Genomic DNA, 16623 nt, shown 5'->3' with positions numbered 1-16623 from the left:
CTCCTTTCCTTACGCGGCTGTACACGCCACTTACTCATAGGATCCTAGCTCAAGCACCACATGGCATCTTTTTGCCTGCATACCCCCTTGAACGCCAAACGAAGCACCTCTGGGTCGGAGGACAAATCAGCACAGGAAGAGGTCACGGAGGAAGAAGAGGGGTGGAGGAGAGAGGCGTGTTACAATCACTAGTAGTAGCATTTTGGAGACATGGTGGCGGAACAACCTCCAAACACTGCTGTACCTTGTCCTGCATCCTTCCCAGCTGCCAGCAGAGTCACCTAACACGCCGTGAAAGATAAGCAACATCCCTGTCCATGCCCGCTGGACCAAGAGTCAGCAGTAATATGCACCTTACCGCCCTGTCCAGCGAGGCATGGACATTACCGCCATGTGGAAGGCAGAGAGCCGGATTAGCCTTCCGTGAGAAAAAGTGGCGTTTGGGAACCTGCCACTGAGGTATCGCACATGCCACAAACTCACGGAAAGGGGCAGAGTCTACCAACAGAAAAAGGCAGCAGTTGAAGTGCTAGCAATTTAGCCAAGCTAGCATTCAAACACTGGGCATGTGGATGGCTGGCAGCGAACTTCTTTCGGCCCTGCAGCAGCTGGGGCATGGAAATTTGCCTGGTACAATCTGACGTTAGTGTACCAATAGCAGATTGTCCGCAAGCACCTAATTCTACATCTTCATTCCCATCAGTGCAGGCTTCAGAGAGAACTGAAGGTATAGTGGGGCTGGAGATCCCAGCTGATGAGGAGCAAGGAGAAGTCCGCTTTGTTCTTTGGTGTGGGTCTTTTAGGTACACTTGCCAATGAACTGCATGGCAGGTCGACATATGTCTGGTCAAACATGTGGTGCCCAAGTGGGTGATGTTTTGGTCACGCGAGATACGCTTGCAACATATGTTGCAAATAGCAGCGGTGTGATCTGATGCACTCGTCTCAAAAAAGGCCCACACCAAAGAACTTTTGGAATAACACAGAGAAGGAGAAGGAGAAGCAGCAGCGCCCTGCACATGCGGAGCTCTGTGGTGTGATGCAATCGGTGTGCTGCCCTTAAGCTGGCCCCTGGACTCTAGACGCAGAGCCTGCTTGCCCTCTTTTATCGGTTCGTGACTGTCTCTCCTTGTTGTCCTTCCAGACATACTAATGGCCTGCAGGGAGATGTAGCTGCACAACACATGAACACATAATATGAAAGATGAAATTATGCCGAATAGATACCCCAACATGTCACCCTTCAAAATTGCACACGCTTGTGGAATGGCGCCAAACTTCACTACTTAAAAATCCCCATAGGCGACGCTTTAATTTTTTTTATTGGTTACATGTTTCGAGTTACAGAGGAGGTCTAGGGCCACAATTATTGCTCTCGCTCTAACGTTCACAGCGATACCTCACATGTGTAGCTTGAACACCGTTTTCATATGTCGGCGGGAATTACGTATGCGTTCGCTTCTGCATGCGAGCACACGGGACAGGGGTGCTTTAAAAAAAAAAGTTGTTAATTTTACTTTATTTTAGTTTGACACTTTTCTCCCCAAAAATAATTTTTTTGATCACTTTTATTCCTATTATAATGAATGTAAACATCCCTTGTAATAGGAATATAGCATGACAGGTCCTCTTTACAGTGAGATGTGGGGTCAATAAGACCCCACATCTCACCTCTAGGCTGGGAAACCTGAAAAAAAAATTATATATATATATGATCCTGGCTTTGATCGTAGTGGTGCGTCGGTAGACGCACCGAAGGGTGGCGGGAGGGCGCTACGTTCCCTCTCGCAAGAATGATCAAGCGGTGGAACAGCCGCTATGATCATCCTTATGGTGTAGGGAATCGCCGGCTGAAAAAGCCGATATCCGAATGATGCCTGTAGCTGCACCCATCATTCAGATATTCCCACTCAAAGTCAAGGACGTCATATGACGGCCGGCAGGCGGGAAGTGGTTAAAACACATTTTTTTTTTAACACAAAGTTGTCCATTTATACAATATTTCTAGCACATAGCATGTATCCCAGCAAGATTCTGGGAGGACGTCCCAGGGACGTCCTCCCAGAATAACTCGACCGTGCTGTAGATCACTAAACTTAAACAGCTTTTTCACAAAAACTGTAAAAAAAAAAAAAAAAAAAAAAAGATATCAAACTGAAAAGATATAGCTGGATAGCAGAATATTTTTTGAACATTTTAAAGTTTGTTTGGCGTCTGTAGATGAAAGTATGAAGGAGCTGAAACTTTTGGTAGCGGAAGAATGTTTTAAGGATTTGAAGCATGCTCTCATTGACTTCAATGAAAAAAAAAAAGTGTCTAAAGGCTTAATAAATATTTAAAAAAGTATAAATAGTAGAAAAGAAGTTGAAGAAGTCCCATCATTAGGTAAAGAGCTGAACATTTTAAACGTTGAATGGTCTTAATAGCTAAAAGTATGCAGAAGTTACACAGAGCCAAAAAACATATGGAATAAAAATAAGAATAAAAAACTAAAATACTGGGAATGTCCATGCCGCTTACAGAAGGCTCTGGCGTGCTGGGCTTTTGAACCAGCCTTTTGGTGCCTGCACACAGGTGTCCTGCATTGCGCACGGATCACTAGCAACCACCGGCCCTCCCACTATCCATGTCTCTATCCAGACAGTAAAAGCATGCTCCCGGCATGCGCACCACTGTCATGGCGGCACCCAGGAGACGAGGGGGGGGGGGGAGAGTTTACTGGGGGCATCTTGTGGACCCCTGTATGCGTATTGTGACAGAGCCTGCAGCGGAAGGAGGCGAGTGGTGCTATATTTGACCGACTTCACTGAGCATGTATTCCTTGAAGGCTATGTAAGAAAACACTGGGTTTGCACTTACTTCCTCCAGTGGTGAGAACCAGGAAAGACATCCTACTCCAAAAGAAGATAATACATAAATAAAAATTATCTTCTTACCTGATCCACGCCGCAGGAAAGCTACTAAAAGTAGTTCCAGCTTTCACCCATCACAACGGGAAAGTTGTGCCAACCTTCAGGTTTACCAAGGGTTTTATTAGGGAAAAAAAACACACAGACCTGTAGAAGACTGCCAGAAACTTTTCGTGCCACAGATGTATTCGTACACCAAAGTCTGGATCCCAGAGCCCAGACCACTGCAAAGAGACATTACAGACAAACCTTGTTTCTTCTTACGAGGCCCGGGTACCAACAATCTTAGGCATTTGATGTCAGCCCGAGGAATGGATCCAGTTATAGCTCCTAGGTCTCCGCAGCCAGACCATGAAAAGAGCATTTTTCTTCTTAGCACATGTTGAACGTGACCAACCACCTTAACACTGGCGAAAAAACGAAGGTACTCTCCATTTGGGAGGAGTTAAATAGGGGGAGGACTCCGTGCCAGTGTTCAATCACCTGTGGCGACTACATAACCCATTAAGTAATTAAAGCTCTGTGTCCCGTGATGTATGATCAAGAAAACAAGTGGATAGTAAAAGCATATCAAGTGTCCACAATGGACAAAAAGAAAACAGGTCACCAGGACTGTGTTCAACACGCCAAAATATCTTTCAGATGGCTGACTCAGAGCTCTGAGGAAGAGGAGATTCCCCCTCTAAACACGCCAGCCATCTAGAAGGTCTTCTGGCATGTTGGACACAGTGCTGGTAACCTGGTTGCTTTTTGTCCATTTTTGATTTTAAATAAATATAACTTGGGTAATTTGTAAGGTTAGCGCACGCTCTGTTTTTTATTTTACAGCCTCGTAGGACAGTCGGAGGAGAATGAAACTCCTTCTTCAAGCTGTAACCAGACATTGATAGAAGTCACAAGACTGCTATATTCTGATGGGAAGAGGTATTTAGCAGTTTATATTTACTAAAATTGCATTTCCATGTTCTGTGTACTGTGGGAGAGCTGGTATAGTAAGTGCAGGGTCCTGAGTTTAGTAATACTTTAAAATTACAACAAATCCTTTTCACATGCTCCAATGACTAAGCTGTAATAAATATAGTATCCTCCTCCCGACTTGCCACACAAGCATGCAAACACCTGTGCAAAATGTTTTTTTAATACACATTGGTGCAAAGTGAAAAGGATTTTTTTATGGACATTAAATGTTATGTTAAAAGTGATTGTACACCCTGCTAGAAATATCTTCTAAACCTACACAGTTTAGGAGATAATTTACAATAGAGACTTGCACCGATGTCTACAGCGCATATGCACTTTAGAAATGACAATCATGCTGTTTCTAAAGGAGGTCATGCTGTGACTGGCGGCCTAGAGCTACAGGAGGTCATGCTGCGAGTTTTGCCTAGAGCTACACTTTATCAAATATATGATTAAATAAAACTGACATGCAATTGTATTGCCTTCCCTTGAAAGTTCAACTAAAAAAGGCAAGATTTTTTATTTTTTTTTCGTTTTAGAGTGGAGAGTGATTCCCCCTCTCAGTTTGCCCTTTTTACCATTATCATAGAGATACCAGAATGATAATATAAGGGGGGGGGGAAGTAGTTCTGGTGACAACCAGGGATTCCCTCACTTCGAAGGGATTTCCTCTTACGTCCCGTTTTGGCTATGGGACAGAAAGTGCGGTAAGTGAAGGGAAATCTCCCCAGTGTGACACAGATTGCCAAAAACAAAAAACTGACAAAGGCTATAACCCTCCCTTACTCTATCCAATATTTATATATATATTTTTTTATTTATTTATTACACACACGTTCTACTTGAACTTGCTTTGTAGAAGACGCGCTTTTTTAGTACAGAATCAGATTATCCTTTGTCTTTTACTCTTAAACTTTTTTTTAATATATAGGTTTAGTTAAAAAAACAAATAACATACCCATTTCTTGCAAAGTTGGCCCACACTTTCATAACTCGCTTGCTAAGATTTTGTTCAGCTTCAGTGAAATTTCTTTCTCGGATAAGCGCTTTCCCAAACATAAATGGCAATATGGCCCCATGGGGGACTCCCATCCATTCCGGCCAGACCTCTTGCGAAGATCGATGACCAAACTCATAGAAATATATGTTGAGTTTGTGTTTTAATACTTCCTGTGCAAAATGCTTCATTGGGCAAATCATGTAATAATCTCGTACAATTAGCTCCATGGCGTCTCTGTTCTTTTCTTTACTGTCTTTATTTTCCCAGTCTTTATATTCAAATAAAATTAATTCTGTTCCAAGATCTCCAACTGTTGGAAAAATTTGTGCAATTCCCTTGACCAAATATTCTGTAGTTATAAGGCTGTCATGTTCCCTGCTAAAGCCAGGAGCAACCGATATTACAAAAGGATTTCCATCATCCTTAGTCCCACCTATTAAAACCTCTGTTTTCTTGAAACCCTCTTTTATAGCATTAGATGGTGTATCACTAATAAAGTCATAGTCAACAATGGGTGTTATTCGAGTAAGAGCAAAGGGGTGTATGGTTTCAACATATAACTGTTTGTCAACTATCTTTGTAGCATCCATCTTTTTAAGACAATCTACCATTGCACGTTCATCATTAATAGGACATCCTAGGAGATCTGCCAGTTTCAAAGTTAACCTCTTTGCCCTTTTATGAGTATTTATTGCCCAAGCTGCACTAACAGAACCACTTTGTAAAATGACTCGTTTGATATATTTTTGACTTCCAGGAGAAAGTAAATGAAAGCCTACACATGCAGCTCCAGAACTGTGTCCAAAGAGAGTAACACTATTGGGATCTCCACCAAAAGCAGCAATGTTCTCATGAACCCATTTAAGAGCCAACTGTTGGTCAAACAAGCCAGCATTTCCTGGAATATCCTTGTTTGCTGGTAATGCCAAAAATCCAAAGGCCCCAACTCTATAGTTCATCGACACCAAGATTATGTCCTCAGAAAAAGTCAGGATGCTTGGGTCATATATTTCCAAGGAAGATGTGCCGGCAAGAAATGCCCCACCGTAGATGAAGACCATGACTTGAGCTGATTTTGGCTTGAATGATGGAACCCAAACATTTAGATGGAGGCAGTCTTCACTCATTTCATTGTTTACTTGCCACATATTTGCACCTGCAAAACTAGCAAAGGCTTCATCCCTCCATTGGTAACAGGATTTTCCATATTTAGTAGCATTATAAATGCCTCGCCAAGGGTTTCGTGGTTCTGGCTTTTTAAACCTTTGTGTTTCAGTTGGAGCTTCACCATAAGGTATGCCCAGATAAGCTATAACTGATCCAGAGAGTGTTGGTAGATGAAATCCTCTGACTTTCCCTTGCTTTATTTCTACTACTGTATCCTCTTCATTGCTTGCACTCAAAAGTGAGGGAAGTATTACAAAAATATAAATAGGTAAATGGACAAGAGATTTAATCTTTCCAATTGCCGGCATACTTCTTCCTATAATTAAAATAATATTATAGTAATTAAGCAAAGCAAACTCATAATTGCATATAATCGATAAATGTTAGTATTAGAAAAGTGCTGTACTTTACAAGGCTGTTAAATATAACTGAATTAATGAGCTCAAGAGATATTCACAGGTTCCCTCTATCTACTGCATAAATGGATTCATTGGTCTACGCCTATTAAGACACACACACACACACGCACTGCTGCTGGTAAAATGAACATCTTTGTTTATTCCCAAGGAAATAGGGATAGTCCGACGTCACATATAAAAACATCACAATATACATATACAAGAGAAATTCAAAAATATATATAACATCTGTAAAATCAGCTGGTCAGCAATCAGCCTAGAGCTCCCATTATAAACATGTGGCCGGCATCAAGAGAAGAGAGAACGAGGAAAACTTACTCTTGTGTGTGCCCTTCTATCACACCCCCTCACTCAAGACCACCCCCCCCCCCAGCCTGTCCGATCAGATAACACCAAGTCATTCTCTCCTCCATGGGGGGGAGGAGGTATTGCAGTCCATTGTCACCAAACTCTTTGAAGTCTATAGCACAGCTATGCAAACTGCCTGGGGCCCATTTATCATTCTCCAACAGTTAGCAATAACCAAATGTATGCATGTCACAATATATAATAAAAGAACATTCACAAATATAATCTATTGCAGTGCTTCTACAAATATGCACTTAACTTAACCTCTTTGCGTATCTGTCTACTTCAAAGAGTCTACAAAGATGCTTTGGGACAGAGCCTGGCAGGGTGGCTGAACAAGCCCATAAATATTGAGAAGCCTGGCCAGCAGGGGAGTCCCTTAACCACTTAACGACCGCCGCATGTACATATACGTCGTCAGAATAGCATGACAGGCACATCAACGTACCTGCCTAGACGTGGGTCAGGGGTCCGATCGGGACCCCCCCGGTACTTGCGGCGGTTCCCGTGGCTGTAGGAGCGATCCGGGATGAGGGGGCGGCTGTTCGTTTCTGGCCACCCCCTCGCGATCGCTCCCAGCCAATCCCCTTCTGCCGATGGGCTTCCTCTGCCTGTGTAATGTAAACACAGGCAGGAGGAAGTGATGTCATCTCTCCTCTTGTCGGTCTTTTCGTCCGGCAAGAGGAGAGAAGACATCACAAGTAAGTTGCACCAACAGACCACTGACACCAGTGACATATAGGCACACTTAACCCCCCCCAGATCACCCCCCCCCAGCCCCCTGTCACAGTGTCACTGATTGCAGTGATCATTTATTTACTGATCACTGCATTTAGTGTCAGTTGTGACAGCAGTTAAAAGTTGCATGGCAGTTAGTCTTAGGCCCCTTTAGATTCAGGGTAGCCCCCTACCCCCCCTAATAAAGGTTTAACCCCTTGATCACCCCCCTAGTTAACCCCTTTCACCCCCTGTTGCCAGCGTCATTAAGCGATCGTTTTTCTGATTGCTGTATTAGTGTCGCTAGGTAGCTAGTTATTTTTTGAAGTTCCCCGCCAGGTTTTTATAGCGTTAGGTACCCCCATAAATTTTCTAAATAAAGGTTTTAACCCCCGATTGCCCCTAGAGTTAACCCTTTCACCAGTGATCACCGTATAAGTGTCACTGGTGATGCTGGTTAGCCAGTTATTTTGTTATTTAGGTTCGCCGCCGGGTTTTTAGAAAGCGTCAGGTACCCACATATATTACCCAACAAAGGTTTTAACCCCCCCGATTGCCCCATAGTTAACCCTTTCACCAGTGATCACCATATAAGTGTTACGGTTGACGCTGGTTAGTTAGTTTGCTGTTTATAGCATTAGGGCACCCGCCGTATATAACCCAATAACCCCCTGATCGCCCGGCGGGTGATATCAATTACATTTTAGCGTCAGTCAGGGTCTGCGTCACCCCAGGCAGCGTTAGGTTAGTGCCAGTAACGCTTACACCCACGTGCAACGCATACACCCCCCTTAGTGGTATAGTATCTGAACGGATCGATACCTGATCTGATCAGATCTATACTAGCGTACCCAGCAATTTAGGGTACCCAAAAACACATTGTTAGCGGAATCAGCCCAGATACCCGGTAGCACCTGCGTTTTGCCCCTCCGCCCAGCCCAGCCCACCCCACCCAAGTGCAGTATGGATCGATCACTGTCACTTACAAAACACAACACACATAACTGCAGCGTTTGCAGAGACAGGCCTGATCCCTGCGATCGCTAACAGCATGGAAGCATTAGGGGCAGAGGAGCGATTTTACATGCGGTTGACATTCCTACGGAGGCTTTCCCATGGAAAAGTCTGACCGTGTGTATGTGCCATAACTTTTTAATGCCGCGTACATACGGTCGAAATTTCAACGGAGGCTTGCCCTTGGAAAAGTCTGACCGTGTGTACGTGGCATAACTTTTTTGCGGGAGGATGCCCCCATGCTTCGGCATATATAAATGGTGCATGTATGCCCATCATTAGAAGTGGGTGGATGAAGGGAGGTATTCTAATGGTGGGCATACCCACCAATCAATCTTTTTTTCATTCAGCCAACAGGCTGCATGAAAAAAAAAAATAGATTACAATACATGTCCAACAACAACCATCAACGTACCGGTATGTTGCTGGACTCTGAATGGTTATACCAGAATGATGCCTGTGGGTTTAGGCATCATCTTGGGATCATTCTTTTCAGCCAGTGGTTGGCTTTCATGTAAAAGCAGTCCTAGCGGCTAATTAGCCTCTAGACTGCTTTTACATTCAGTGGGAGGGAATTCCCCCCCCCCCGGATATAAACAGCGCCATTGGGAAATTGGGAAAGCATTTTATCACACCGATCTTGGTGTGGTCAGATGCTTTGAGGGCAGAGGAAAGATCTAGGGTCTAATAGACCCCATTAAAAAAAAAAGAGTACCTGTCACTAACTATTGCTATCATAAGGGATATTTACATTCCCTGAGACAACAATAAAAATTGTAAAAACTAATGTAGCGCCCCCTTTACTTTCAGTAAGTGCACTACGCTAAAGTTAGTGGGAGGATGAGAGAGATAAATTGCTCTCATCCTTGATTTTGTTGAGGAGTTGGGCCTCGCTGTGAGGAAGTATTTATGTGGCGGAGGCCGTTCTGGGTTCTTTGCGGGTTCCAGGTGCGGCACCCACCTTCAGGGTGTGCACACATCGCGGGCCCCACCACTAAGGCCCACCTGGCCTGGGGTCGTGCGCTACGTGGAGTTACTGACTCGGGGCCCTCCTGGCCTAGAGCAACTGATGCCACAAAAGGGGCCCCAGTGACTGACTGGGTACCCCTTCTATTGAGAAGATCCCAGGCTGTATGCCGCTCGTGGGGGATCGGCTTGAGGAAACCCGGAGGCAGGTTATCCAAAAGGGCTTGAACGAACCAAAAAAAAATGCAACACCCACCATTTTATTCTGTAGGGCCTTTGCTTTAAAAAAGATATATAATGTTTTTATGTAAACAAACAGTGTCAGAAAGGGCTTTGTCTTCAAGTGGTTAGAAGAGTGGGTGATGTATGACATAAGCTTCTAAATGTCGTGCATAAAATGCCAGGACAATTAAAAAAAACAAAAACAAATGACCCATTTTGGAAAGTAGACACCCCAAGCTATTCGCTGAGAGGCATGTCGAGTCTATGGAATATTTTATATGTTGACACAAGTTGCGGGAAAAATATATATTTTTTTTTGCGCAAAGTTGTCACTAAATGATATATTGCTCAAACATGCCATGGGCATATGTGGATTTACACCCCAAAATACATTCCGCTGCTTCTCCTGAGTACGGGGATACCACATGTGTGAGACTTTTTGGGAGCCTAACCAATCACCGCCTTCAGGCTTTCTAAGGGTGTAAATTTTTGATTTCACTCCTCTCTACCTATCACAGTTTCGGAGGCCATGGAATGCCCAGATGGCTCAAAACCCCCCCAAATGACCCCATTTTGGAAAGTAGACACCCCAAGCTATTTGCTGAGAGGTATGGTGAGTATTTTGCAGATCTTGCTTTTTGTCACAAAGTTTTGAAAATGTAAAAAAGAAAAAAAAATACATTATTTTCTTTCTTCATTTTTAAAAACAAATGAGAGCTGTAAAAAAAATACTCACTATGCCTCTCAGCAAATAGCTTGGGGTGTCTACTTTTCAAAATGGGGTCATTTGGGGGGGGGGGTTTATGCCATTTTGGCATTTTATGGCCTTCGAAACTGATAAGTAGTGAGGAGTGAAATCAAAAATGTATGCCCTTAGAAATCTTAAAGGCAGTGCTTGGTTTTCAGGGTCCCGTATGCGGCTAGGCTCCCACAAAGTCCCACACATGTGGTATCCCCGTACTCAGGAGAAGCAGCAGAATGTATTTTGGGGTGCAATTCCACATATAACCATGGCATGTTTGAGCAATATATCATTTAGTGACAACTTTTTGTAAAAAAAATGTTTTTGTCATTATTCAATCACTTGGGACAAAAAAAAAATAGTCAATGGACTCAACTTGCCTCTCAGCAGTTTCCTTGGGGCGTCTACAGTGGGTGACCGTGATATTGTGTCAATCTCGCTCCCTTTCTCGGCGAGATTGACCACCTACGAGCCCCATCGCGGGAGCCAGCGCCGAGCGCAGACAAAACCGTCATAGAAGCGACGGAGATCCGACTTGGATTCCCGCCAATTCTAGCTGCGGCGTTTGGTATGAATCCTGAGAGGGAACCCCACGCCAAATTTTAAATAAAAAACCGGCATGGGTTCCCCCCCCCCCCCAGGGGCATACCAGGCCCTTATGTTGGTATGGGTTGTAAGGAGACCCCCCCTACGCCCAAAAAACTACGTGGGGGTCCCCCCACAATCCATACCAGACCCGTATCCAAAGCATGCTGCCCGGCCAGGAAAGGAGTGGGGACGAGCGAGCGCCCCCCCCCTCCTGAGCCGTACCAGGTCGCATGCCCTCAACATGGGGGGTTGAGTGCTCTAGGGGAAGGGGGGTGCACTGCGGCCCCCCCACCCCAGAGCACCCTGTCCCCATGTACATCGTACCCCTACCCATTCACCTGGAGGCAAAGTGTAAAAGAAAAAAAAACACACAACACAGGGTTTTTCAAAGTAATTTATTAGTCAGCTCCAGGGGCCCCCCTCTCTTCTTTAGCTCTTTTAACAGGGGGGGTCTTCTCCACTCTCCCGGGGTCTTCTTCTGCTCTCCGTGGGTCTTCTTCCGCTCTCCGGGGGTCTTCTTCTTCATGGTTGGCTGCCGCTTTCTTCATGTGTTAGCTCAATTACTAACGGCGGTCAGCCCGCTCTTCTGTGACGTCTTTTCTTCTGCCTTCTTCCAATGTTGACACAACGCTTCTTCCCGCTCTGACATGCCAGGTGCGCGGTTTGCATCCGATTTATATAGGCCTCTCTTATGATGTCACAGTCCCATCATGCTCCGGTACGTACCCACGTGGTACCTAACATATCCAAGTTGAAATCTCTAATAAATCCTAAAAGCCAAGTCTATGGACCTGAAAGTAAAAAAAGTGTGTGTTGCCTGGCTGTGCAGACTATAGGGGGAGCCAAAACTCAGCGGGTCCTAAGGGGGCAATGATACATATGTTTTATCAAAGAAATTATATATGTTATTGTGGTCTTCGCTCTTTGATTTTTACGGATATTCAAATCCTGGGAGAGTGTGAGATTAAGAGCTGCCAACCATAGGTGTGCGCAGCCTCTTGCATTAGGGTGTGCACCCAAAGCTCAAACACACGTTTGTGTGATAGATATCTGTAACGGAATGACCCGTGACAAACAGAGACTTTGGAAGGATGAGGGGTACTCCTGTGCCAGTGTCACTAATAACTCTTGTGTCTAGGGTCACCCTGTGTCCCTTTTGGGCATAGGGTGACTAAGAAATATTAATTAGAAATTACATGAGATGGAACATTACTGATAGTTCATATTGCAGGATCTTGAGATATTGCAAGTTGTTGGTTAATGTTGACCCAACCGGTCAATATTGACTCATTCCTCTGTGTAGACTGTTGACATGCTAATTGAGTCTGCTTCTGAAAGACCTCTCATTGTGTGATGCTGCTTTGTGTTAATTCTATTAAATTAACTACTTGGTAACCGCCCTATAGCCGAAATACGGCTACAAGGCGGTTACCTAACTCTAGGAGGGCGTCAATATACGTCCTCCCAGAGAGTCACAATTGCGCGCCCGAGCGGGCGCGCACACGCGATCACCGGCGCTCGGCGGGTCCACGGGACCCGCAGCAACACGGATCGCGGTAAGGAGCCAATGGAAGCGGCTCCTTACCACGTGATCGCGCCGTCCAATGACGGCGCGATCACTTGTAAACAAACCGGCGTCATGTAATGACGCCGGTTCCTCCCTCTCCTCTCTGTACCGTTCGGTACAGTGTGAGAGGAGAGGGAGGGGGGGGGGGGGGATCGGGCGGCAGCAGCAGCCGCCGCACTGTGGGCTGGATCTGTGACAATTGCAGTCACAGATCCAGCCATCCCTGCGCAATACTCTGCAAAATAAAAATAATGATGAGTGCAATACTCTGCAATACCCCACCCCATACTCTGCAATACCCCACCCCATACTCTGCAATACCCCACCCCATACTCTGCAATACCCACCCCCCCATACTCTGCAATACCCACCCCCCCATACTCTGCAATACCCACCCCCCCATACTCTGCAATACCCCCCCCATACTCTGCAATCCCCCCCCCATACTCTGCAATACCCCCCCCCCATACTCTGCAATACCCACCCATACTCTGCAATACCCCCCCCATACTCTGCAATACCCCCCCCCCATACTCTGCAATACCCCCCCCATACTCTGCAATACCCCCCCATACTCTGCAATACCCCCCCCCATACTCTGCAATACCCCCCCCCCCCATACTCTGCAATACCCCCCCCATACTCTGCAATACCCCCCCCATACTCTGCAATACCCCCCCCCCCATACTCTGCAATACCCCCCCCCATACTCTGCAATACCCCCCCATACTCTGCAATACCCCCCAATACTCCGCAATACCCTCAATACTCCAATACCTTGCAATACGTCGCCTATGGGGATTTTTAAGTAGCAACGTTTGGCGCAATTTCACGAGCGTGTGCAATTTTGAAGGGTGACATGTTGGGTATCTATTTACTCTGCGTAACTTCATCTTTCATATTATGCAAAAACATTGGGCTAACTTTACTGTTTTTTTTTTTTTTTAAGCACAAAACTGTTTTTTTTTTAAAAACACGCGTTCAAAAAATTGCTGCGAAAATACCGTGCAAGATAAAAAGTTGCAACAACCGCCATTGTATTCTCTAGGGTCTTTGAAAAAAAAGCATATATAATGTTTTGGGTTTCTATGTAATTTTTTTAGCAAATAAATGATGATTTTTACATGTAGGAGAGAAATGTCAGAATTGGCCTGGGTGCTCCAGAACGCCTGATGGTGCTCCCTGCATGTTGGGCTAATCTATGTGGCCACGCTGTGTAAAAGTCGCACACATGTGGTATCGCTATACTCGGGAGGAATAGCAGAATGTGTTTTGGGGTGTAATTTGTAGTATGCATATGCTGTGTGTGAGAAATAACCTGCTAATATGACAGAAACTAGATTTTTTTTTTTTTTTTTACAGAATTTTCAGTCTTTTTTCTTTTATAGCGCAAAAAATAAAAACCGCAGAGGTGATCAAATACCACCAAAAGAAAGCTCTATTTGTGGGAAAAAAAGGACAAAAATTTCAGATGGGTACAATGTTGTATGACTGAGTAATTGTCATTCAAATTGTGAGAGCACCGAAAGCTGAAAATTGGTCTGGTGATTAAGGGGGTTTTCGTGCCCAGTGGTCAAGTGGTTAAGATGTGGAATGGAACTTGTTAAGCTGTATGCGGAGACAGAACGTCTGTCTAAGATGTGGAATGTGACTTCTCAGGTGTATTGAAGCCCCAGTGTGTGATGAGGGGGGTGGAGAGTCTTTGTTCCTTTCATTCTTGAACTGTATAAAACCCTGATGTCTTTCATTTGAAACCAGAAACCAGAACCCAGAGCTGTGTGTCTCGGTTATTCTGGGAAATGGGATGGATCGGGTCCTGTTGGTTGGAGTGTCAGATAAGCTGTCGTGGTTGATGGATGGGATATCGTAAACGGTGGTGACCGTTACAATATCCATCTATACACACACACACACTATATTGTCAAAAGTATTGGGACGCCTGCCTTTACTCACATGAACTTTAATGACATCCCAGTCACCGCTGACATCCGACGTTCCATAGAGTTGTTTGGAGCGCACGTTCAGGTCCACCAAAAAAACTGACAGGCGGACCTAAACGGTCCATCCGTGTGAAAGGGGCCTTATACAGTATGTCTTATTTTCAGTGTGATGTGTATTATATGTGTTACATATCACAGAAACCGGTATTGTGGTAATATTAAGTTTGAGATTTTCATACATTAGAGGATTCCACCATTATTGTTGTGTGATAACACATAACAATATGTAGTAACAGGCCTTTTACTGACACTTTTTTATTTTACCTCCAGTAGATTATTGTAAATAGTAGTGTGGTGATTACCTATTATACTAAAGATAGGCATGTGGCATTAATAAACATAAACAGATTTCAGTTGTGCCCCACCAGGCCCCATGGACAATGTGCCTGTCTGCTGAGTTCATCTTCCCATCTCTGCACTTTTGCACTGATTGGCAGCAATGATTGGTACTGATAGGCACCACTGATAAGTGGCACTGATAGGTAGCACTGATTGGCAGCATTTAGTGGCAGTGATGGGCAGCACTGATGGGCACTGAAAGGCAGAACTGATAGCCAACACTGATGAGCACTGATAGATGGCACTGATGAGCAGCACTGATTGGAATCACTGATTGGCACTGATGGGTGGCATTGGTTGGCACTGACAGGTGGCACTGGCACTGATTGGCACAAGTACTGACAGATGGCACTGACAAGCAGCACTGGTACTGATTGGCATTGACTGGTGGCACGAATTGGAAGCACTGACAGAGGAGAGGGGGGTATCACATTGAGCAGATATTGGTGCTTGCAAGATCTGCTCAGTGTGTGACACTGTCATCTATTGTAAGTTACAATTACAATTAGTAAGTTACTCCCTACAGGCAGTTACAATTTGTAACTGCCTGTAGGGAGAGAGAGGAGTTTCACAATTCTGCGGCGATATGGGGGTGAGCGGGACTGAGCAGATATCGAACATCAGCCATTATTGGGCTGTTTAAGAAAAGGGGCGGGGCCACATACGTAGCGGTACGCTCATTCCCCCTCCTATTGGCTGGGGTTCGATAGCTGCTAAGCCCCACCCACCCTAACGTCAACCCTGAGATCTGACAGATCCTCTGTTTCCCTGCAAGCAGTTACAATACAGGAGGACAGTGTCACACACTGAGCGGATCTTACAAGCCCCAATATCCGCTCAGTGTGATACTGTCTCAGCACGACAATTCATAGCAGCCCAGCGGGCAAATCTCGGGAGAGCATGGGGGCTACACAAACATTGCACGGGTGATTAGGGTGTGCCCAGGCACACCCCGTGCGCATGCCTATGCTGCCAACATTGCCAAAGTGTCATTAACCACTTAAGGACCGCCTAACGCCGATATACGTCGGCAGAATGGCACGGCTGGGCACAATCAACGTACCTGTACGTGATTGTATAATGCACAGCCGTAGGTCCGAAGCTCCGTGATCTTGGCCGCGGGACTCGCGGACCCGATCGCCGCTGGAGTCCCGCGATCGTTCCCCGGAGCTGAGGAAAGGGGAGAGCTGTGTGTAAACACAGCTTCCCCATGGCGGCGTCATCGATCGTGTGATCCCTTTTATAGGGATACACAATCGATGATGTCACACCAAAGCCACACCCCCCTACAGTTAGAAACACATATTAGGTCATACATAACCCCATCAGCGCCCCCTAGTGGTTAACTCCCAAACTGCAATTGTAATTTTCACAGTAAACAATGCATTTTTTGCTGTGAAAATGACAATGGTCCCAAAAATGTGTCAAAATTGTCCGAAGTGTCCGCCATAATGTCGCAGTCACGGAAAAAAAAAAAAAAACACTGATCGCCGCTATTAGTAGTTAAAACATTTTTTTATATAAAAATGCAATAAAACTATCCCCCATTTTGTAAACGCTATAAATTTTGCGCAAACCAAACAAACGCTTATTGCGATTTTTTTTTACCAAAAATAGGTAGAAGAATACGAATCGGCCTAAACTGAGGAAAAAAAAAGTTTATAT

At 45.0% G+C, this 16623-nt stretch overlaps 1 protein-coding gene across 1 annotated transcript in view; it reads right to left on the bottom strand.

Annotated features, from left to right (window-relative positions):
* LOC120920832 (cholinesterase-like) overlaps positions 1-16623 on the bottom strand; it is a 215595-nt gene that overhangs the window by 129113 nt on the left and 69859 nt on the right. Inside the window, exon 2 of the mRNA XM_040333169.1 lies at positions 4828-6352. Within this exon, the coding sequence (XP_040189103.1) occupies positions 4828-6344 (1517 nt within the window). The 5' untranslated portion in view covers positions 6345-6352. The remainder of the gene's footprint in view (positions 1-4827; positions 6353-16623) is intronic.

The sequence above is a fragment of the Rana temporaria genome, chromosome 13 (genome assembly GCF_905171775.1).
Source record: "Rana temporaria chromosome 13, aRanTem1.1, whole genome shotgun sequence".
In the NCBI taxonomy this organism is placed as follows: domain Eukaryota; kingdom Metazoa; phylum Chordata; class Amphibia; order Anura; family Ranidae; genus Rana; species Rana temporaria.
The sequence above is the reverse complement of the archived record's forward strand: the minus strand, read 5'-3'. Positions and strand labels throughout refer to the sequence as shown.